General features: G+C 35.4%; 1 protein-coding gene and 1 long non-coding RNA gene across 3 annotated transcripts; both read right to left on the bottom strand.

Annotated features, from left to right (window-relative positions):
• Positions 1-1,423: 1,423 nt before the first annotated feature.
• ANKRD30A (ankyrin repeat domain 30A) lies at positions 1,424-8,315 on the bottom strand. Of its 2 annotated transcripts, XR_004177024.1 has the most exons (3): positions 6,424-6,896; positions 4,857-5,036; positions 1,424-2,941 (listed from the first exon to the last, which is right to left on the bottom strand). XR_004177024.1 is itself a non-coding variant. In XM_031652379.1 (2 exons), exon 1 carries the CDS (start codon positions 7,290-7,292, stop codon positions 6,468-6,470), a length of 825 nt encoding a protein of 274 aa, XP_031508239.1. In that variant the 5' UTR covers positions 7,293-8,315; the 3' UTR covers positions 2,958-5,036; positions 6,424-6,467. The 2 variants fall into 2 exon arrangements, 1 of the variants encoding a protein (XP_031508239.1); XM_031652379.1 differs by lacking the exon at positions 1,424-2,941 and having other exon boundaries at positions 2,958-5,036; positions 6,424-8,315.
• A 111-nt stretch (positions 8,316-8,426) lies between these two features.
• LOC101008875 lies at positions 8,427-24,535 on the bottom strand. Its single transcript, XR_004177026.1, has 3 exons — positions 23,895-24,535; positions 16,835-16,985; positions 8,427-8,613 (listed from the first exon to the last, which is right to left on the bottom strand). It is a non-coding gene; the product is annotated as an uncharacterized LOC101008875 (long non-coding RNA).
• Positions 24,536-24,671: the final 136 nt, after the last annotated feature.

The raw sequence follows: 24,671 nt of genomic DNA, 5'->3' as shown, positions 1-24,671 counted from the left end.
ATTAACATTATAATTTAAAGCTGTGGTGCTTGAAAATATACTAACAGTAAAGTAAAAAGGCAAGCCACTGAGTAGGAGAAAATATTTGAAAACTGTATTTCTCTTAGAAAACTTGTATCTAGGATATATAAAGAACACTTACCATTCAGAAAGAAAAAGATGACCCAATTAGAAAATGGGCAAAGGAAAGAAATATACATTTCTCCAAAAAAGATATACACATAGCTAAGATGCACATTAAAACAAGATTAAAATTATTAGTCATTAGGGAATGCAAATCAAAACCATGGAGGGGTGCCACTTCCCACCACTAGCATGGAATCATTCCTGGTAAAAATGTGGAGAAATTAGAACCCTCATACTGCTAATGAAAAATGGTATAGCTGCTTTGGAAAATGTACGGGCATAAAGTTAAACATAGAATACCATATGACTCTTCAATTCCACCCATAAGTATGCACCCAAGAGACATGAAAACATATGCAAACACAAAAACTTATACATAAAAGTTCATGGCAGCATTATTAATAATAGCCCAAAATGGAAACAACCTAAAGATCTATCAACTGATGTGTGGGTAGATAAAATGTTTGTTATATCTAGACAATGAAATATACTCAGCAATAAGAAGAAATGAAGTGCCGATACTTGCTACAACAGAGGACCCTGAAAATGTTATGCTAAGTGAAAGAATCCAGTCACAACACGCCACATACTGTGATGTGAACAAGATGAAGCGTACAGAACAGGCAAATATATACAAACAAAGTAGATCGGTGGTTCCCTAGAACTGAGCAAGGAATGGGAAACCGGTGGGTGACAAAGATGCAGAATTTCTTTTAAGAGTGATAAAAATATTCTAGAATAGACTGTGTTGACGATTGTATAACTCTGTGAAAATACTAAAAGCCACTGAACTGTGCACTTTCAAAGAGTGAATTGCATGGCATGTTAATTATACCTCAATAAAATTGTTACCAAGAAAACCGATTTGATACTAGTGACTTGAAGTCATAGGATGGTGTACTGCTTGCTTTTATATCATTGGCCAGGGTTCAAGACACAGAATGAGCAGTATGCCCATCTTATAGAAAAAGAATATATTAAAAAGGCATTCTTTCCATTAGAATCAAGTCCATAAAATTAAAAAACATCTCTCTTCCATTGCTCAAAGCACCGACAGATTTTTATTTCCCCAAAGTATTTGGGTACTTTTTTTGGTTCCAAAACGTACTTGATGTGTTAGCTTATTCATCTGAATATCCATTTCAAGTAGACCAGTTTTAAAATCTCCATGGAAATTAAGCTTTCCATTTTCACATTCCTTTAACTTCTTTTCTGTCATTTCTAAAAGCTCCTTATATCTGCAGGAATGTACAGAATGACTAAATCAAAATGTTTCAGACTAATATTTAACAATTTCTTAAACAAATGTGTTCTAACCTACAAAGAAACAAATCAATAAATTATGATCCTCTCTCATTTTTTTCAATGTAACACAGTTTGAAAACATTCTAACAAAATTTAACTTTATGTAAGTAATATGAAGAAAATTTTACAACATATATGACAGATAAAGGATTGATATTATAACCATATATAGAGTTTTTATAAATAAACTATTAATATTTATTTTAGTATTTGGTTGGGGGAAAGTAATCATGATTTTTGAACCACGATTACTTTTGTACCAACCTAATATGTTAATATAAAATACTAACCTATTATTAAATACGAGTTTTCACTCAGAGATCAGCATCAAAGGGGAAAAGCATATTTATATGTGAATGTTTGCAAAAGACACAAAAATACATTTTTGATACATTTTGACCACAGTCTATAGGAAGAAAAGAATACACACACAAAAATTATCATGAAGATTATTCACAGTAGAATAGAAAGAAAAGAAAACTGAGTTGAGGAGGGAAAAGGAAACAGGCATAGTTTTAGAAGAAACGAAATGAGAAGAAAGATCATGTGAAGACTTAACGACAGTTGTAGGAAGAGATCTAAAGATCTTTGCTAGCACAGTGCTAACAAAGTGAAAGGCATCCAAAACCATGCAGAGAAAGATAATGAGAGAAAAATATTAATTGGAATCAGAGAACAAATTAAAGTTCTCAGCAAATAGAAAAGCAGCCATGTTGGGGGCTTCAAAGGCACTGAGGAAAATTCTATTTTTAATCTGGTTGGCAGAAACACAATTACTCATTTTACTCTTTTTTAGGTCATACATATTTTTATTGTAACATATATGTATGTACATATAATACATGTGTATATATGCACGTGTGTGTGTGTGTGTATCAAAAACAACAGAAGTTTAGTGACATATATGCATACCTCACGTATGTATGGGAGGTACCAGTAGAAAATAAGTAAATATCCATAATATATTTAAAAACTAAAAAAAATCAAAGACACTAAAAGTTAATCAAGATGATTTTTGATGATGTTTAAAAATAACAAAGACAGATTTTCAGCTATTAAAGGACAGCAGATATGCACACTACCAAGAGGAAGATTACCAAATACAAACAAAAATATCTTCAGAAATAAAAATTCAAAGTAGATAATGAAGAGTGCAGTTGACATTATATGCCAAAGGCATTGTCATTATTGTTTTCAAAATCATTAAAGAATAAGTGTGATATTTAGATATTCAAAAAAAGTTTCAGTTTGTGCTGTGACTGAAAAAAATTTAAAATAGAATAATTTGTTTAATTATAAAAATGCAGATATAGGTCAAATTTGTATCTCAGTTTTAATAAATATGTTGAAATTATAGTTAATAAATATTTTTAAAGTTCTAAAATATTGAAATCTTACCCAGTTATTTCTTTTCCTAATTCATTTTTTTCTTTATTTCTTGATCCAAATTATGCTCCAGAGATTGCATTAAGTCAATACATTAGCTTAATTTCTCTTTTCTATCTTCAGTCTTTTAAATAAATTAAAGAAAATTATTATTAAAAATCTAGAGACACTCTTCTTTCCTAAAAATATTATTTCTCTTGAGTTCATGAGTTATATGTGTGTAAACCATTTTATAACATGCAGTTTATACACTTTATTCCAATAATGACAGATTGAAACATAACTTTTTTAAAAACAACCCAAAATGATTTATACTTTCATTAGTATCATTTGTGGAATTTAAACTGCCAAAATTTATTTGGTAAAAAAGTTTTTATGCATAAAATACTAAATGCTAACAATAAGTGAAAAAATAAGTAGTTATATTTATATTTTGGTTTCCAAAGATGCCCTCAAAGCATTGTCATCAACAGTTCACAATATTCCAGGTTTGTTCATTCATATCTACCTAAGATAATTTTTTGAAAGCTCTCATTTGGTCCCCATAACATTTCTGATTCTTACCTAACTTCAGGATGAGGTAACTACGCTCATTCTCTGTAAGCATTCTTTTATGGTTTTTTGATTTTTCTTTTTTTATTAACCATTTTTCTCTAGATAAAGTTTATGTGTTTTCTATGTTTATCATTCTCAATATTGTCAACTTATAATGGATTTATCAAGATGTAACACCACTGCAAACTGAGGAGACCCTGTACTGTGTGTTGAAAATCCCTACTCTAAAATCTGAAGCTTCAAAATCTGAAACTTTTAAAATGCAGACTTAATTTTTCTCAACAGTCAGAAAAAATTTGATTATTGACTAGAACAATTCTCCTCTATTAGAGTGATTTCTGTTTTATATTTATTGATTGAAATATATTTCAAATAAAACTTTATTATGTCAATGTCTGAAAAAATAAATTATCAGTATAATATATTTAATTGTGTTGTAACAACTGGTAAGATAGAATATTTTCAATTTATACAATAACAGGTAGCATGTATGTCAGATATTGTTCCCTGCTTAGGTAAATTTATAATAAGACATGATTATGTCTCATGAAAAAATAAAGCAATGTACAACTGAAGGTTAAATTGTTCTGCACCAACTAGAAAACACATCCTGAAGCACAAGGTCAATGAGAGTCAGAACAGTCAGAGAAAGCTTCATGAAAAACATTAGATCATGGTTGCTTAGGACTGGGGAAGGTGAAGAAACATGGAGGTGGATTGTGGTGATGACTAAGATGTGAAGTTTCTCTTTAGGGTGATGAAAATGTTCTGAAAATTATTGTGGTGATGGTTATACAACTTTGTGAATATATTAAGAGACATTGAGTTGTATAATTTAAAAGTGTGAACTGTATGATATGTGAATTTTATTCCCAATAAAGTTCGTTTTTAAACATCCAATGGCAGTATCAAGATAATTTCCTTTATTTTCTGTTTTGAATATACATACTATACATGATCTAAATATGTATATGTTTATACAATATAATTAAAAAGAAAAAATAAAAGAATTGCCTAGCTATTCAAATATTGTGTATATTAACCTAAACATTTGCATTTTGGAAAATAGTATCATGTCATTGGCATCCATTCACAAACGTGGAGCTAAGAAATAAGATCATTTTCTGGAATATTCCATTAAACATTCTTCTCTGATTAAATATGGCTTGCCTCACCATGGCAACATAAATCACTGAAAAATACTGTTTATCTGAAGAATAGTCTCTCAACTTGTGGGATAAACAATGTATAATTCTTAATCTTCTTAAGGGTAAATATTATGAAAAAATATGTAATTATAAGAAAAACATTGCAGAATGATAGCCACAGTTTTTAAAATAAGCATATTATAAATAGAATTGTAATAAAACTAATTATAATGAACATATAAAAGAAGTCTTCCCATGGAAATTAATATCATAAAACAATTTATATTATTTAACCAGCTATAGATTCATTGTTGGCATATTACATTTAATACATACTTGATTTTTTATTTGAAATCATTTCTTCATTAAATTCTGTATCTCTTCTTTGAGATTAATGTGATAACGTGATGTAGCCTCTATTGACGTCTCAGAGAGTAAGAATGTGATGTAACCTCTAGTGAAGCCTCAGACACACACACAGTTTATTGAGATCAATTTTTTTTGTCCCACAAAGACCTGACAAGACATATTTGTTATTGATTTTGTAAATCATCTTATCAAATTAACAATATTTACTTTCAAAAACATCCCCAAATATATTGATTCACCTTATTTTCTTCATTTGTACACATTGCTGCTTGTTAGTGAATTTACTTAAGGACACAAGAAGGTATTATCTTCCTGCCAAATTGGTACTGTCGTACTACTCAAGAGATTCATCCCACTAGTAATTTGTCCCTTAATGAATCTGTAATGCTTCACAACTTACTGAAGTCCAAAAAAAAAAAAAAAAGGGCGGGACTAGCGGTGGTAAATTCTACAGTGGAATTCTTTCCTTCTTCTGTATTAGAAGCACAAATCAACATCAAAGTTCCTCACATATTCAATCAACTGCTGAAATTTTTCCAACAGATTTTTATCTCAGAGTAAAAGTATTTTTATTTCAAAGGCTTTAGAGGCCCTAGGTAACCAGTCTCCACATCCCTTCTGACTTCAGCTGCTATGTTTCTCTCCTCTACTCACTTCTTTTGTACTATACATGAACGCTGCCACCTCTCATGAGTTGAAAAATGGGGATCCAATGCAAAGCTAATAAATCACAGATAGCCACAATGATCCTTCTCTGGGACAAAGTTCTATTCACATCTCTGAGCCTTGAAATCGAAATTATGAGCAAATTATTTGTAACAATATTCAAAATAAATTATAAATACCAGCGGGGTGATTAAATCAAATTTGATATTGCTAAAATTCACTACATTTGTCCTAAGGTATTATTTAACAAAACACAGATGCCTTTAAAAAATTGAGAGGTTATAACAATACATAATTCGAGATTCAAATATGTTCAGATTAAGTCAAATTGACATAAATGAAAATAAAGTTCTACCAACTAAAATATATAAAACGGTACTAAAAAGTATTATTACAAGACGCAGAAATGTACACTTCAAAATACACTTCAAATACACTTCAATTCCTCTGGAAAATTTAGAATTAACTGTCAAAGTAAATTGCTGAATTGAATCTTAATTTCAAAATACTAATTGCTGATATGGGCATTCCCATTTATCTGTTTCATTGTGGTCATAAAATGTGGCCACAAAGAAACATTAAAACCTTTATTTCAGCAGTATAAACCAATGTCATTAATGTTAATCTATTAAAAATCTTTAACTTAAACTCTTAAAAGTTCATCAGTGACACAATGTCTTTACTCAAAGTAAAACGTCTCTCAGCTTTCACTTTCATTTGGTGGAAATGAGGCATGTTTCTAAGCTGATACAGTAAGTACATTTATCATCTATTTATACATATATATATATGCAACTAGATTCAGCATTTAGCCAAGGCCATTTTCTTTCAGGAAGGTTGAAAAGTATTTACATTTTTTGATACTTACTTCTGTTTCTGCTTTCTCTTTTTCACATTGATCTGTACATTCTTTTAAATGGTTACCGTAATTAAATCCTCCTCATTTTTCTCTTTTAGGAGATGATGTTGCATTTTCATCTGAGGAAACTGAATATTAATTGTTATCTTGCTTTTGTTATCAGCTTTCTTATGTGCATGAATTAATTGCTGTCGAAGCCACATATTTTTGCTTTGTAGTTGAAATAATTTCTGCTCCAGAGACTCCTGCTGTTCATTGTGTTTGTTCACATTATCTTGTTCATTTTGATACATGTGTTCAGCTTTCTTCATTTGATACTGTGTTTCATGTCGCTCTCTTTGTGCATGTTCTGAAACCAATGTATTTTCCCTCAGAGCATCTCCTGCATAATTGAGATTAATTTTTAGGCTTTTGGATTTCCTTTGAGCTTCAGCAAGTGGTTGATGGAGCACCTTATTGTTATATATTGTATTATTCACATCAACATTAATTTTGCCTTGCAGATGAGTATCTCCTGCACTGTGGAAAGCAAGTCCTTGGCTTTTTCTTGATGTCACACTTTGATCATGGTCTTGCAAAGCAGAAGCCAGTCTAGGACGGTATGATTCAATTTCTGTCTCCAGTATTTCTTTGTCTTGTTTTTCCTTCAATTTAGAAGTGAGCATTGTGTTCTCAGCCATCAGAACTTTAAGCTGCCCACTATATTGAGATGCCCTTTTTGTTAATGATTCCTCTTGCAGTTTTAGAGTCATTTGAAGTTCAGCATTCTTTTCTTTTAAAATCTTAATGTCCTTAAAGTATTTATTTTCCTTCTCCTGGTGTTGATGTTTTAGTGTGTCTATTTCCAGTTTTAGCATGGCAATTTCCTTTTTCAACATGCAATTTTCATGAAAGAGATAATTTTCATTTTCATGAGTGTGAGAAACCTAAATAAAATAAAATAAACTTTTAGCTAGCACTCAAAATGGAATATGATAGTTCCTCTGAAATTAAAGAATAACTTGTACCTTCATATAATGAAAGGGCTTTTATAAATAGGTATTAGTTGAAGAACCATTGAATCAAAACTTCAAATGCTATAGAGCATAAATTCCCCAAAGTTCAAACATTTATTTGAAGACAATGAATTCATGAAAGTACAAAATAAATGACTAGAGAATTTTTAAGAGCCTCAGAATTGAAAAAAAAAAACTTTCCCTGAATTACAACAAACTCAACAGCATAAAATAAAAGATTAATCAATTTGACTACATATGAAAACTGGGTTTACACTCTGATGTCTAACTTATACAAGATCCCATACTAAGAGCCTTAGTGCTGCATATATTTAGACAGATACAATTTCTGGAAGCTTTTTCAGTTCCTTTTTCCTGAGAATATTCTCTAGATATTTTATTTTTAAAAAAACATAGTTAATTTTAAGAAATATGTTTATGAATATTTGATAAGTTGAGACATTGTAACAAGCACTTTTAGTTATCACAATTTGGCAAGGAAAAGATTAAAAATATAAACAAGTTGTAGGATTTTCTCCCAGTCTTATGAGTCTACATCCAGGACCTCTCCACCAAATCTCAGTTAATTCTACTGGGTAAATATGTAAATATAAAAGAAGTCTTCAATTTCAAAAACAAAAGAAAGATGATAAAATCTAGAGAGCCCTACTTAGAAAACCATGAGCTTGTTTACTATGACAATAACTTTTGCCTCTTCTTGATAACGTTTGAGTCAGTATTAAATGTTAACTATGTTGCTAGGAAAAAACTACGTACTAATAAATTATCACTAAGTATATGGTAGGGATAATCATTGTTTTCAAAAGCTCTTTGTACTGAAATAAGATACTATATGGATGTCATAATTTATAACAAATAACCGTAGCTACAAATGTCATAGTTAATAGACAATATTTTCCTTCAGGACCTGAATAATACATACTAAATCAAAGGGATATTAAAAGTAATACTGATGAAATAAAGTTAGAAATATAAAATTTTTATCAGAGATTGATTTACCTGACTCAAATTACTTCTTACACTCTTCACTTCCATATCTTGTATTCTGAGAGCCTGTGAAAGTTCTTGTTTCACTTCTAACTCATTCCTATGTCGCTCTTTGAGTCTTCTAAATTCTTCCCTGATTTTTTTATTTAATATATCGACATTTCTTCTCTTCTCTTCTTCTTGATTTAAAGTCAATCTGCCATTAAACATATTTATCTTAACATTCATTTTGTTAGAAAATAGAATTCACTTTGAGATCTACTTTTTCCTATACTGGTTTATTATTCCAATAAAATTTCTATATTCCTGAATTTTTTTCTTTCTAGTTCTCAGGTATTTATTACTCCAACCTCTTCCAAATGACATACACACTTGAAAAATCGTGAGAAAAAATATGTTCTAGTTAGAAAGTTTCTGTTTTTAGTAGCTTTGACGACTGTTATGGAAAAGAATATTGGAAGCTATTTGGTACATTATGAGTTGAAAATTATTTTTTAAAAATATCACACAGTGAAAATTCCTCCTCAATGAGGACAGATCATTTAGAGCTGATTACAGTGACATTACATTTTATAAAAAAAAGTTTACAGATTTATTAGACATAAATATTCCTACTTATAATATATGGTCAGTATCACTAAAAATAATTTTAATACTAAAATCTCAGACTAGGTTAAACAGTGTAATATCTGTTATTCCATATGCCTTTTGTTTCCTTTTTGAGTAATACTTTAAACATGTCTTGTTGATTATTATATATTTTTCAACAAATTTTAAATCTCTTTTAGAACAAAAAAGAATATAATATTTAAAGAATAAAAATAATATGCATTTAACATAGAACTCTTAATTAATTTTATTTATGTAGGAGAGCAAGAGATGTTGAATAAACTAATAAATTACTCTATATTTTCTTTACATTCCATGCACATTAAAAGTGTATAATTAAAGGAAATTGATTCTTGGGGAGAGAAGAATGGCAATTTCATACTCTCTTTGTTGAACTGTAAATGAATATACATTTTCTTGAGAACAATTTAGAAGTAATGAACAAGGAACTTTTTAAAAACTTCCTATAATTTAATCAATTTTTTTTTATACTTTAAGTTCTAGGGTACATGTGCACAACGTGCAGGTTTGTTACATATGTACACATGTGCCATGTTGGTGTGCTGCACTCATTAACTCGTCATTTACATTAGGTATATCTCCTAATGCTATCCCTCCCCCTACCCCCTCCCCACAATAGTACCTGGTGTGTGATGTTCCCCTTCCTATGTCCAAGTGATCTCATTGTTCACTTGAGTGAGAACATGCGGTATTTGGATTTCTGTTCTTGTGATAGTTTGCTGAGAATGATGGCTTCCAGCTGCATCCATGTCCCTACAAAGGACACGAACTCATCCTTTTTTATGGCTACATAGTATTCCATGGTGTATATGTGCCACATTTTCTTAATCTAGTCTGTTACTGATGGACATTTGGGTTGATTCCAAGTCTTTGCTATTGTGAATACTGCCGCAATAAATATACATCTGCATGTGCCTTTATAGAAGCACGATTTGTAATCCTTTGGGTATATCTCCAATAAGGGGATGGCTGGGTCAAATGGTATTTCTACTTCCAGATCCTTGAGGAATTGCCAAACTGTTTTCCACAATGGTTGAACTAGTTAATAATCCCACCAAGAGTGTAAAAGTGTTCCTATTTCTCCACATCTTCTCCAGCACTTGTTGTTTCCTGACATTTTAATGATCATATAAGGAGTAAGGAAAGGATCCAGTTTCAGCTTTCTACTTATGGCTAGCCAATTTTCCCAGTACCATTTATTAAATATGGAATCCTTTCCCCATTTCTTGTTTTTGTCAGGTTTGTCAAAGATCAGATCGCTGTAGATGGGTGGTTTTATTTCTGAGGGTTCTGTTCTGTTCCATTGGTCTATGTCTCTGTTTTGGTGCCAGTACCATGCTGTTTTGGTTACTGTAGCCTTGTAGTATAGTTTGAAGTCAGGTAGTGTAAGGTCTCCAGCCTTCGTTCTTTTGACTTAGGATTGTCTTGGCAATGCGGGGTCTTTTTTGGTTCCATATGAACTTTAAAGCAGTTTTTTCCAATTCTGTGAAGAAAGTCACTGGTAGCTTAATGGGGATAGCATTGAATCTATGAATTACCTTGGGTAGTATGGCCATTTTCACAATATTGATTCTTCCTATCCATGAGCATGGTATGTTCTTCCATTTGTTTGTGTCCTCTTTTATTTCACTGAGCAGTGGTTTGTAGTTCTCCTTGAAGAGGTCCTTTATATCCCTTTTAATTTGGATTCCTAGGTATTTTATTTTCTTTTTCATTTATTTATTTATTTATTTATTATTTTACTTTAAGTTCAAGGGTACATGTGCATAACATGCAGGTTTGTTACATATGTATACTTGTGCCATGTTGGTGTGCTGCATCCATCAACTCGTCAGCACCCATCAGCTCGTCATTTACATCAGGTATAAATCCCAATGCAATCCCCCCCCTCCCCATGATAGGCCCCGGTGTGTGATGTTCCCCTTCCTGAGTCCAAGTGATCTCATTGTTCAGTTCCCACCTATGAGTGAGAACATGCGGTGTTTGGTTTTCTGTTCTTGTGATAGTTTGCTAAGAATGATGGTTTCCAGCTGCATCCATGTCCCTACAAAGGACGCAAACTCATCCTTTTTTATGGCTGCATAGTATTCCATGGTGTATATGTGCCACATTTTCTTAATCCAATCTGTCACTGATGGACATTTGGGTTGATTCCAAGTCTTTGCTATTGTGAATAGTGCTGCAATAAACATACGTGTGCATGTGTCTTTATAGCAGCATAATTTATAATCCTTTGGGTATATCCCCAGTAATGGGATGGCTGGGTCATATGGTACATCTAGTTCTAGATCCTTGAGGAATCGCCATACTGTTTTCCATAATGGTTGAACTAGTTTACAATCCCACCAACAGTGTAAAAGTGTTCCTATTGCTCCACATCCTCTCCAGCACCTGTTGTTTCCTGACTTTTTAATGATCGCCATTCTAACTGGTGTGAGATGGTATCTCATTGTGGTTTTGATTTGCATTTCTCTGATGGCCAGTGATGATGAGCATTTTTTCATATGTCTGTTGGCTGTATGAATGTCTTCTTTTGAGAAATGTCTGTTCATATCCTTTGCCCACTTTTTGATGGGGTTGTTTGTTTTTTTCTTGTAAATTTGTTTGAGTTCTTTGTAGGTGCTGGATATTAGCCCTTTGTCAAATGAGTAGATTGCAAAAATTTTCTCCCATTCTGTAGGTTGCCTGTTCACTCTGATGGTAGTTTCTTTTGCTGTGCAGAAGCTCTTTAGTTTAATTAGATCCCATTTGTCAATTTTAGCTTTTGCTGCCGTTGCTTTTGGTGTTTTAGACATGAAGTCTTTGCCCATGCCTATGTCCTGAATGGTACTACCTAGGTTTTCCTCTAGGATTTTTATGGTATTAGGTCTAACATTTAAGTCTCTAATCCATCTTGAATTAATTTTCGTATAAGGAGTAAGGAAAGGATCCAGTTTCAGCTTTCTACTTATGGCTAGCCAATTTTCCCAGCACCATTTATTAAATAGGGAATCCTTTCCCCATTTCTTGTTTCTCTCAGGTTTGTCAAAGATCAGATGGCTGTAGATGTGTGGTATTATTTCTGAGGACTCTGTTCTGTTCCATTGGTCTATATCTCTGTTTTGGTACCAGTACCATGCTGTTTTGGTTACTGTAGCCTTGTAGTATAGTTTGAAGTCAGGTAGCGTGATGCCTCCAGCTTTGTTCTTTTGACTTAGGATTGTCTTGGAGATGCGGGCTCTTTTTTGGTTCCATATGAACTTTAAAGCAGTTTTTTCCAATTCTGTGAAGAAACTCATTGGTAGCTTGATGGGGATGGCATTGAATCTATAAATTACCTTGGGCAGTATGGCCATTTTCACGATATTGATTCTTCCTATCCATGAGCATGGTATGTTCTTCCATTTGTTTGTGTCCTCTTTGATTTCACTGAGCAGTGGTTTGTAGTTCTCCTTGAAGAGGTCCTTTACATCCCTTGTAAGTTGGATTCCTAGATATTTGATTCTCTTTGAAGCAATTGTGAATGGAAGTTCATTCATGAACTTGGCTCTGTGTTTGTCTGTTATTGGTGTATAAGAATGCTTGTGATTTTTGCACATTAATTTTGTATCCTGAGACTTTGCTGAAGTTGCTTATCAGCTTAAGGAGATTTTGGGCTGAGACAATGGGGTTTTCTAAATATACAATCATGTCATCTGCAAACAGGGACAATTTGACTTCTTCTTTTCCTAACTGAATACCCCTGATTTCTTTCTCTTGCCTAATTGCCCTAGCCAGAACTTCCAACACTATGTTGAATAGGAGTGGTGAGAGAGGGCATCCCTGTCTTGTGCCAGTTTTCAAAGGGAATTTTTCCAGTTTTTGCCCATTCAGTATGATATTGGCTGTGGGTTTGTCATAAATAGCTCTTATTATTTTGAGGTACATTCCATCAATACCGAATTTATTGAGCGTTTTTAGCATGAAGGGCTGTTGAATTTTGTCAAAAGCCTTCTCTGCATCTATTGAGATAATCATGTGGTTCTTGTCTTTGGTTCTGTTTATATGCTGGATTACGTTTATTGATTTGCGAATGTTGAACCAGCCTTGCATCCCAGGGATGAAGCCCACTTGATCATGGTGGATAAGCTTTTTGATGTGTTGCTGAATCCGGTTTGCCAGTATTTTATTTAGGATTTTTGCATCGATGTTCATCAGGGATATTGGTCTAAAATTCTCTTTTTTTGTTGTATCTCTGCCAGGCTTTGGTATCAGGATGATGTTGGCGTCATAAAATGAGTTAGGGAGGATTCCTTCTTTTTCTATTGATTGGAATAGTTTCAGAAGGAATGGTACCAACTCCTCCTTGTACCTCTGGTAGAATTCAGCTGTGAATCCATCCGGTCCTGGACTTTTTTTGGTTGGTAGGCTATTAATTATTGCCTCAATCTCAGAGCCTGCAATTGGTCTATTCAGGGATTCAACTTCTTCCTGGTTTAGTCTTGGAAGAGTGTAAGTGTCCAGGAAATTATCCATTCCTTCTAGATTTTCCAGTTTATTTGCGTAGAGGTGTTTATAGTATTCTCTGATGGTAGTTTGTATTTCTGTGGGGTCGGTGGTGATATCCCCTTTATCATTTTTAATTGCGTTGATTTGATTCTTCTCTCTTTTCTTCTTTATTAGTCTTGCTAGTGGTCTGTCAATTTTGTTGATCTTTTCAAAAAACCAACTCCTGGATTCATTGATTTTTTGGAGGGTTTTTTGTGTCTCTATCTCCTTCAGTTCTGCTCTGATCTTAGTTATTTCTAGCCTTCTGCTAGCTTTCGAATGTGTTTGCTCTTGCTTCTCTAGTTCTTTTAATTGCGATGTTAGAGTGTCAATTTTAGATCTTTCCTGCTTTCTCTTGTGGGCATTTAGTGCTATAAATTTCCCTCTACACACTGCTTTAAATGTGTCCCAGAGATTCTGGTATGTTGTATCTTTGTTCTCATTGGTTTCAAAGAACATCTTTATTTCTGCCTTCATTTCGTGATGTACCCAGTAGTCATTCAGGAGCAGGTTGTTCAGTTTCCATGTAGTTGAGCGGTTTTGATTGAGTTTCTTAGTCCTGAGTTCTAGTTTGATTGCACTGTGGTCTGAGAGACAGTTTGTTATAATTTCTGTTCTTGTACATTTGCTGAGGAGTGCTTTACTTCCAATTATATGGTCAATTTTGGAGTAAGTACGATGTGGTGCTGAGAAGAATGTATATTCTGTTGATTTGGGGTGGAGAGTTCTATAGATGTCTATTAGGTCTGCTTGCTGCAGAGATGAGTTCAATTCCTGGACATCCTTGTTAACTTTCTGTCTCGTTGATCTGTCTAATGTTGACAGTGGAGTGTTGAAGTCTCCCATTATTATTGTATGGGAGTCTAAGTCTCTTTGTAAGTCTCTAAGGACTTGCTTTATGAATCTGGGTGCTCCTGTATTGGGTGCATATATATTTAGGATAGTTAGCTCTTCCTGTTGAATTGATCCCTTTACCATTATGTAATGGCCTTCTTTGTCTCTTTTGATCTTTGATGGTTTAAAGTCTGTTTTATCAGAGACTAGTATTGCAACCCCCGCTTTTTTTTGTTCTCCATTTGCTTGGTAAATCTTCCTCCATCCCTTTATTTTGAGCCTATGTATGTCTCTGCGTGTGAGATGGGTCTCCTGAATACAGCAGACTGATGGGTCTTGACTCTTTATCCAGTTTGCCAGTCTGTGTCTTTTCATTGGAGCATTTAGTCCATTTACATTTAAGGTTAAGATTGTTATGTGTGAACTTGATCCTGCCATTATGATATTAACTGGTTATTTTGCTCATTAGTTGATGCAGTTTCTTCCTAGCCTCGATGGTCTTTACATTTTGGCATGTTTTTGAGATGGCTGGTACCGGTTGTTCCTTCCCATGTTTAGTACTTCCTTCAGGGTCTCTTGTAAGGCAGGCCTAGTGGTGACAAAATCTCTAAGCTTTTGCTTATCTGTAAAGGATTTTATTTCTCCTTCACTTATGAAACTTAGTTTGGCTGGATATGAAATTCTGGGTTTAAAATTCTTTTCTTTAAGAATGTTGAATATTGGCCCCCACTCTCTTCTGGCTTGGAGAGTTTCTGCCGAGAGATCTGCTGTGAGTCTGATGGGCTTCCCTTTGTGGGTAACCCGACCTTTCTCTCTGGCTGCCCTTAAGATTTTTTCCTTCATTTCAACTTTGGTGAATCTGGCAATTATGTGTCTTGGAGTTGCTCTTCTCGAGGAGTATCTTTGTGGCGTTCTCTGTATTTCCTGGATTTGAATGTTGGCCTGCCCTACTAGGTTGGGGAAGTTCTCCTGGATGATATCCTGAAGAGTGTTTTCCAACTTGGTTCCATTTTCCCCCTCACTTTCAGGCACCCCAATCAGACGTAGATTTGGTCTTTTTACATAATCCCATACTTCTTGCAGGCTTTGTTCATTTCTTTTTCTTCTTTTTTCTTTTGGTTTCTCTTCTCGCTTCATTTCATTCATTTGATCCTCAATCGCTGATACTCTTTCTTCCAGTTGATCGAGTCGGTTACTGAAGCTTGTGCATTTGTCACGTATTTCTCGTGTCATGGTTTTCATCTCTTTCATTTCGTTTATGACCTTCTCTGCATTAATTAGTCTAGCCGTCAATTCTTCCACTTTTTTTTCAAGATTTTTAGTTTCTTTGCGCTGGGTACGTAATTCCTCCTTTAGCTCTGAGAAATTTGATGGACTGAAGCCTTCTTCTCTCATCTCGTCAAAGTCATTCTCCATCCAGCTTTGATCCGTTGCTGGCGATGAGCTGCGCTCCTTTGCCGGGGGAGATGTGCTCTTATTTTTTGAATTTCCAGCTTTTCTGCCCTGCTTTTTCCCCATCTTTGTGGTTTTATCTGCCTCTGGTCTTTGATGATGGTGATGTACTGATGGGGTTTTGGTGTAGGTGTCCTTCCTGTTTGATAGTTTTCCTTCTAACAGTCAGGACCCTCAGCTGTAGGTCTGTTGGAGATTGCTTGAGGTCCACTCCAGACGCTGTTTGCCTGGGTATCAGCAGCAGAGGCTGCAGAAGATAGAATATTTCTGAACAGCGAGTGTACCTGTCTGATTCTTGCTTAGGAAGCTTCCTCTCAGGGGTCTACTCCACCCTGTGAGGTGTGGGGTGTCAGACTGCCCCTAGTGGGGGATGTCTCCCAGTTAGGCTACTCAGGGGTCAGGGACCCACTTGAGCAGGGAGTCTGTCCCTTCTCAGATCTCAACCTCCGTGTTGGGAGATCCACTGCTCTCTTCAAAGCTGTCAGACAGAGTCATTTGTGTCTGCAGAGGTGTGTGCTGCTTTGTTATTGTTTACTGTGCCCTGTCCCCAGAGGTGGAGTCTACAGAGACAGGCAGGTTTCCTTGAGCTGCTGTGAGCTCCACCCAGTTGGAGCTTCCCAGTAGCTTTGTTTACCTACTTAAGCCTCAGCAATGGCGGGCGCCCCTCCCCCAGCCTCGCTGCTGCCTTGCCGGTAGATCACAGACTGCTGTGCTAGCAATGAGGGAGGCTCCGTGGGCATGGGACCCTCCCGGCCAGGTGTGGGATATGATCTCCTGGTGTGCCTGTTTGCTTAAAGCGCAATATTGGGGTGGGAGTTACCCGATTTTCCAGGTGTTGTGTGTCTCAGTTCCCCTGGCTAGGAAAAGGGATTCCCTTCCCCCTTGCGCTTCCCAGGTGAGGCGATGCCTCGCCCTGCTTCAGCTCTCGCTGGTCGGGCTGCAGCAGCTGACCAGCACCGATCGTCCGGCACTCCCCAGTGAGATGAACCCAGTACCTCAGTTGAAAATGCAGAAATCACCGGTCTTCTGTGTCACTGGCGCTGGGAGTTGGAGACTGGAGCTGCTCCTATTCGGCCATCTTGCTCCGCCCTCGTCTACATTTTTTTTGCATCCTCTCATTTATCCATTTGAATGTTTCTTGATCCCCTCATGTCAGTGAGCATATGCAATTCATAAAGAAAATAATGTATAAAAAAATTTCACTATTGAAATATTCATTCAAAAACTTAATTGTTAAATATTAATTAGGTATAAATATTTTTATTTTGAAATCAGTATAATATTTAAAAATTAGTTTTAGTATTCAAGTAATAAATTTAGTATTTTTTGTTTGTTTCTAATATTAGTCTGATTTGATTTATCATATTAGTCTCTAACAAATTCTTATTTTTTTATTTTTATTTTTTTGAAATAGAGCTCATTCTGTCAACCCTGCTGGAGTGTAGTGGCGTGATCTTGGCTCACTGCAACCTCCACGCCCTGGGTTCAAGCAACTCTCCTGCCTCAGCCTCTTGAGTTGCTGGGATTACAGGCATGAGCAACCATGCCAAGCTAATTTTTTTTTTCTTTTTTGTATTTTTAGGAGAGAGAGGGTTTCACCATGTTGGCCAGGCTGGTCTCGAACTGCTGACACCAAGTGATCCACCCACCCACCTTAGCCTCCCAAAGTGCTGGGATTACAGGCATGAGCCATCGGGCCCGGCCTTCTAACAGATTTTTATAGAACAGCAACTTTACTAACAAAGCCAATGAGTTCATATTCAAATTTATCTCACTTAAATAACTAATATCAACAAAACATATCTCTATGAATCCTGAAAGCAGTAGAGAAGAGTAATGAGTCACTGTGGTAGACGCCAAATCTAGTAATCCCTCCTTCTTCCAATACTCTCCAGAGCACACCCAATATAATCTTTTGGAGTGAAAATATTCCAAATGCATCTGAAGCGAGTTCACTCAAGTTTCCTTCTCAGAAACTTCAAAATTACCTACTTAGCTTCTCCTCCCCTCCCCCTTCATGCCTCACAATTGCTATTCTTTAGCAAAAATAATCTCCAGATCTGTAGTTTTGATTCTTTCCCTTCAACACTTTTAAAAATAAATTTTCCTACCACTTTCTTTCTCTTTCGGAAGTAATATCATGCATCTATAAATTCTGTTGTTGTTTTTTAACCTCTTTCTTCGCTTCTGACTAAAAACATACTGAGAAACAAAATCAAAATAATGCTTGCCCTTGACTCTGTTATGTCTTGACATTCTATCCAATTGCTCTTCTTCCAAATTACTTCAATGAAAACTCTATACCTTTGCTACTCAGTGCATGGTCCAAGAACCACCAGCATCAGCATCACCTGAGAATTTATTAAAATTGCACAATCTCAAGTCTATTGAATTAGAATGTGCATTGTTAACAAGTTCTGTAGCTCATTTATTAAAGTTTGAAAACTTCTGGACCATACTGAAAAAAATATACACATATGTGGCTGCCCATATATGCCTATATTCACCAATAATAGATAAAACATAGCTTTGCACAGTCAGGTAATTCCATCCCTAATGTCTTCCACAAGCGAGTAAGAAAGGGTGGATATTTTTTATTGTTATTACACTTTAAGTTCTAGGGTACATGTACATGACATGCAGGTTTGTTACATATGTAGACATGTGTCATGTTGGTGTGTTGCACCCATTAACTCGTCATTTACATTAGGTATTTTTCTTAATGCTATCCCTCTCCTCTCCCTCACTTGATGACAGGCTCCAGTGTGTAATGTTCCCCACCCTGTGTCCAAGTGTTCTCACTGTTCAATTCCCACCTATAAGTGAGAATACGCGGTGTTTGGTTTTCTGTCCTTGCAATAGTTTGCTCAGAAAATTGGTTTCCAGCTTCATACGTGTTCCTACAAAGGACATGAACTAATCTTTTTTATGGCTGCATAGTATTCCATGGTACATATATGCCACATTTTCTTAATCCAGTTTATCATTGATGGGCATTTGGGTTGGTTCCAAGTCTTTGCTATTGTAAATAGTACCACAATAAACATATGTGTGCATGTGTCTTTATAGTAGCATGATTTTTAATCCTCTGGGTATATAACCAGTAATGGGACTGCTGGATCAAATGGTATTTCTAGTTCTAGATTCTTGAGGAATTGCCACACTGTCTTCCACAACGGCTCAACTAGGTTAGAGTCCCACCAACAGTGTAAAAGTATTCCTATTTCTCCACATCCTCTCCAGCACCTGTCGTTTCCTGACTTTTGAATGATCACCATTGTAACTGGTGTGAGATGGTATCTCATTGTGGTTTTGATTTGCATTTCTCTGATGGCCAGTGATGATGAGCATTTTTTCATGTGTCTGTTGGCTGCATAAATGTCTTCTTTTGAGAAGTGTCTGTTCATATCCTTCGCCCACTTTTTGATGGGGTTGTTTGCTTTTTCTTGTAAAGTTGACTTCTTTGTAGATTCTGGATATTGGCCCTTTGTCAGATGAGTATATTGCAAAAATTTTCTCCCATTTTGGAGGTTGTCTGTTCACTTTGATCGTAACTTCTTTTGCTGTGCAGAAGCTCTTTAGTTTAATTAGATCCCATTTGTCAACTTTGGCTTTTGATGCCATTGCTTTTGGTGTTTTAGTCATGAAGTCCTTGCCCATGCCTATGTCCTGAATGGTATTGCCTAGGTTTTCTTCTAGGGTTTTTATGGTTTTAGGTCTAATGTTTAAGTCTTTAATCAATCTTGAATTGATTTTTGTATAAGGTGTAAGGAAGGGATCCAGTTTCAGCTTTCTACATATGGCTAGCCAGTTTTCCCAGTATCATTTATTAAATAGGGAATAATTTCTCCATTTTTTGTTTTTGTCATGTTTGTCAAATATCAGATGGTTGTAGATGTGTGGTGTTATTTCTGAGAGCTCTGTTCTGTTCCATTGGTCTATATCTCTATTTTGGTGCCAGTACCATGCTGTTTTGGTTACTGTAGCCTTGTAGTAGAGTTTGAAGTCAGGTAGCGTGATGCCTCCAGCTTTGTTGTTTTGGCTTAGGATTGTCTTGGCAATGCAGGCCTTTTTTTGGTTACATCTGAACTTTAAAGTAGTTTTATTCCAATTCCGTGAAGAAAGTCATTGGTAGCTTGATGGGGATGGCATTGAATCTACAAATTACCTTGGGCAGCATGGCCATTTTCATGATACTGATTCTTCCTCTCCATGAGCATGAAATGTTCTTCTATTTGTTTGTGTCCTCTTTTATTTTGCTGAGCAATGGTTTGTAGTTCTTCTTGAAGAGGTCCTTCACATCCCTTGTAAGTTGGATTCCTAGGTATTTTATTCTCTTTGAAGCAATTTTGAATGGGAATTCACTCATGATTTGGTTCTCTGTGTGTCTGTTATTGGTGTATAGGAATGCTTGTGATTTCTGCACATTGATTTTGTATCATGAGACGTTGCTGAGGTTGCTTACATCAACTTAAAGAGATTTTGCGCTGAGACGATGGGGTTTTCTAAATATACAATCATGTCGTCTGCAAACAGCGACAATTTGATTTCCTCTTTTCCTAATTGAATACCCTTGATCTCTTTCTCTTGCCTGATTGCCCTGGCCAGAACTTGCAACACTATGTTGAATAGGAATGGTAAGAGAGGGCATCCCTGTCTTGTGCCAGTTTTCAAAGGGAATGCTTCCAGTTTTTGCCCATTCAGTATGATATTGGCTGTGGGTCTGTCATAAATAGCTCTTATTATTTTGAGATATGTCCGCTCAATAACTCGTTCATTGAGAGTTTTTAACATGAAGGGCTGTTGTATTTTGTCAAAGGTCTTTTCTGCATCTTTTGAGATAATCATGTGGTTTTTGTCTTTCATTCTGTTTATATGCTGGATTGCATTTATTGATTTGTGTACATTGAACCAGCCTTGCATCCCAGGGATGAGGCCAACTTGATCATAGTGGATAAGGTTTTTAATGTGCTGCTGGATATGATTTGCCAGTATTTTATTGAGGATTTTTGCATCAATGTTCATCAGGGATATTGGTCTAAAATTCTCTTTTTTTGTTGTGTCTCTGCCAGGCTTTGGTATCAGGATGATGCTGGCCTCATAAAATGAGTTAGGGAGGATTCCCACTTTTTCTATTGATTGGAATAGTTTCAGAAGGAATGTAACCAGCTCCTCTTTGTACCTCTGGTAGAATTCAGCTGTGAATCCATCTGGTCCTGGACGTTTTTGGTTGATAGGCTATTAATTATTGCATCAATTTCAGAGCCTGTTATTGGTCTATTCAGGGATTCAACTTCTTCCTCGTTTAGTCTCAGGAGGGTGTATTTGTCCAGGAATTTACCCATTTATTCTAGATTTTTTAGTTTATTTGTGAGAAGTATTTATAGTATTTTCTGATGGTAGTCTGTATTTCTGTGGGATCAGTGGTTATATCCCCTTTATCATTTTTTATTGCATCTTCTCTCTTTTTTCCTTTATTAGTCTTGCTAGTGGTCTATTTTGCTGTTCTTTTCAAAAAATCAGCTCCTGGAATCATTGATTTTTTCAAGGTTTTTTTTGTGTCTCTGTCTCCTCAGTTCTGCTCTGATCTTAATTATTTCTTGCCTTCTGCTAGCTTTTGAATGTGTTTGCTCTTGCTTCTCTAGTTCTTTTAATTGTGATGTTAGGGCGTCAATTTTGGATCTTTCCTGCTTTCTCTTGCAGGCATTTAGTGCTATAAATTTCCCTCTACACACTGCTTTAAATGTGTCCCAGAGATTCTGATATATTGTGTCTTTTTTCTCATTGGTTTCAAAGAACATCTTTATTTCTGCCTTCATTTGGTTGTTTACCCAGTAGTCATTCAGGAGCAGGTTGTTCAGTTTCCATGTAGCAGTGTGGTTTTGAGTGAGTTTCTTAATCCTGAGTTCTAATTTGATTGCACTGTGGTCTGAAAGACAGTTTGTTGTGATTTCTGTGCTGTCACATTTGCTGAGGAGTGCTTTACTTCCAACTATACGGTCAATTTTGGATAAGTGTGATGTGATGCTGAGAAGAATGTATCTTCTGTTGATCTGGGGTGGAGAGTTCTGTAGATTAGCTCCACTTGGTGCAGAGCTGAGTTCAAGTCCTGGATATCCTTGTAAACCTTCCGTCTCATTGATCTGTACAATTTTGACAGTGGGGTGTTAAAGTCTCCCATTATTATTGCCTGAGTGTCTAAGTCTCTTTGTAGGTCTCTAAGGACTTGCCATATGAATCTGGGTGCTCCTGTATTGGGTGCATATATATTTAGGATAGTTAGCTCTTCTTGTTGAATTGATCCCTTTACCATTATATAATGGCCTTCTTTGTCTCTTTTGACCTTTGTTGGTTTAAAGTCTGTTTTATTAGAGAGTAGGAGAGCAACCTCTGCTTTTTTTTTTGTTTTCCATATGCTTGGTAGATCTTCCTCTATTCCTTTATTTTGAGCCTATGTGTGTCTCTGCACATGAGATGGGTCTCCTGAATACAGCACACTGATGGGTTTTGAGTCTTTATCCAATTTGCCAGTCTGTGTCTTTTAATTGGTGCATGTAGCCCATTTACATTTAAGGTAAATATTGTTATGTGTGAATTTGATGCTGTCATTATGATGTTAGCTGGTTATTTTGCTCATTATTTGAAGCAGTTTCTTCCTAGCATTGATGGTCTTTACAATCTGGCATGTTTTTGCAGTGGCTGGTACCGGTTGTTCATTTCTGTGTTTAGTGCTCCCTTCAGGATCTCTTGTAAGGCAGGTCTGGTGGTGACAAAATCTCTCAGCATTTGCTCATCTGTAAAGGATTTTATTTCTCTTTCACATATGAAGCTTAGTTTGGCTGGATATGAAATTCTGGGTTGAAAATTCTTTTCTTTAAGAATGTTGAATATTGGCTCCCACTCTCTTCTAGCTTGTAAAGTTTCTGCCAAGAGATCCACTGTTAGTCTGATGGGCTTCCCTTTTTGGGTAACCCGACATTTCTCTCTGGCTGTCCTTAGCATTTTTTCCTTCATTTCAACCTTGGTGAATCTGACTATTATGTGTCTTGGGGTTGCTCTTCTCAAGGAGTATCTTTGTGGTGTTCTCTGTATTCCCTGAATTTGAATGCTGGCCTGCCTTGCTACATTGTGGAAGTTTTCCTGGATAGTATCCTGAAGTGTGTTTTCCAACTTGGTTCCATTCTTCCCATCACTTTCAGATAAACTAATCAAACATAGATTTGGTCTTTTCACATAGTCCCATATTTCTTGGAGGCTTTGTTCATTTCTTTTTCCTCTAAACTTCTCTTCTTGCTTCATTTCATTCTTCTATTTGATCAAGTTAGACCTCTCTGATGAGATTTTAAATGCTTTGACTATTAGTAATGTTCTTACTGAATAGCAAAAGTGTGCTAAGCCATGAGACCTGAACACACTGGATGAGGACTTATGTTACAGTGGTAGGAATAGAAAAAAAGTTAACAACACTTATAAGTCAATGTAAGTGATCTCTATATAAAGACAGATAGTGATACCCACTCTTTTTTCCACTTGATCGAATCGGCTACTGAAGCTTGTGCATATGTCACGCAGTTCTCGTGCCACGGTTTTCAGCTCGGGTGGAAAATTTTTGCTGTAATTCTTTTAGTAGTTTTTATACTGGAAGCCCACTATATGTTCTTCACACCTTTCTAACCCTACTCTTCCTCTATCTACAGAATTATTTTATCAACCTCCTTTATATACACCTGTTTCTTTTTCCCTCATTTCCTCCCTATACTTTCTGTCTTCCTCATTTTTTATTCCCTCTTTCACATCTTTCCTCTTATTTCCTAAGGTACCTCAGGTTTTAGAATACCTGGAATTTAAAGTAATAATTCAGTTCCTTTTCTGGCACCATCAATAAATTCCGTTGCTGACACCTGACAAGATATGTAACTTATTATCATTTTAATTGACATTTTTTTATACTGTGCATTTAGTGGGTAATGTTCTTAGGCTATTACAATATATCAGTCCTCAAATCTTTAGATAAACATACTGTCTAATGACTTATAAATAAAAAATGACTCTTACCCTTTAGTTTTCCATTTATTCTTTTGGTTTCTTCTTGATATGTAGCCTCAGGTAAACACGTGTAATTCTGCGCAGCACTTTCAGAAATATTCTGTTCAAAGTTCTATCAATAATGAATTGCAATTTAAAAATAATAATAATAATGAGTGACATCAAGATTTCCTAACTAATATATTTCAAAAAATACTCAGTTTCCTACTTTAAAGGCAATTTGATTTAAGAATAGAAACCTATTGAAAACCAAAACATTTATATAAAGGACTTCACATATGCTCTCTAAATCAAGCTTATTTTCATTTTCATTTAGCTATTGAAACAGTTACTAAGCATGAAAACCCAAAAAAAAAAAAAAACACATATCCTCAGAAAAAATATTCACTCATGTGCATGTTTCCAGAGGAAATTACCTTCAAAATATCTAACTCTACTTTGTAGTCCCCAAGAAACATGAGAGGGCATTTAAAACAAAAGACAATCACCTGCTTCTTGCTATATAACATTGACAACATTAAACTTTAAAAATATTCGTAATTATAAATTTTTTTTCATGCATATGTTAAGTCTGCTTGCATTGTATGCTTTTTTCTTGATTATAGGTCACATGTCTTTCTACTTCTTTTTTTTTATTATTATACTTTAAGTTTTAGGGTACATGTGCATAACGTGCAGGTTTGTTACATATGTATACTTGTGCCATGTTGGTGTGCTGCACCCATCAATTCGTCAGCACCCATCAACTCATCCTTTACATCAGGTATAACTCCCAATGTAATTCCT

The sequence above is a fragment of the Papio anubis genome, chromosome 11 (genome assembly GCF_008728515.1).
Source record: "Papio anubis isolate 15944 chromosome 11, Panubis1.0, whole genome shotgun sequence".
Classification (NCBI taxonomy): domain Eukaryota; kingdom Metazoa; phylum Chordata; class Mammalia; order Primates; family Cercopithecidae; genus Papio; species Papio anubis.
This window is presented reverse-complemented; position numbering and strand designations above follow the sequence as displayed.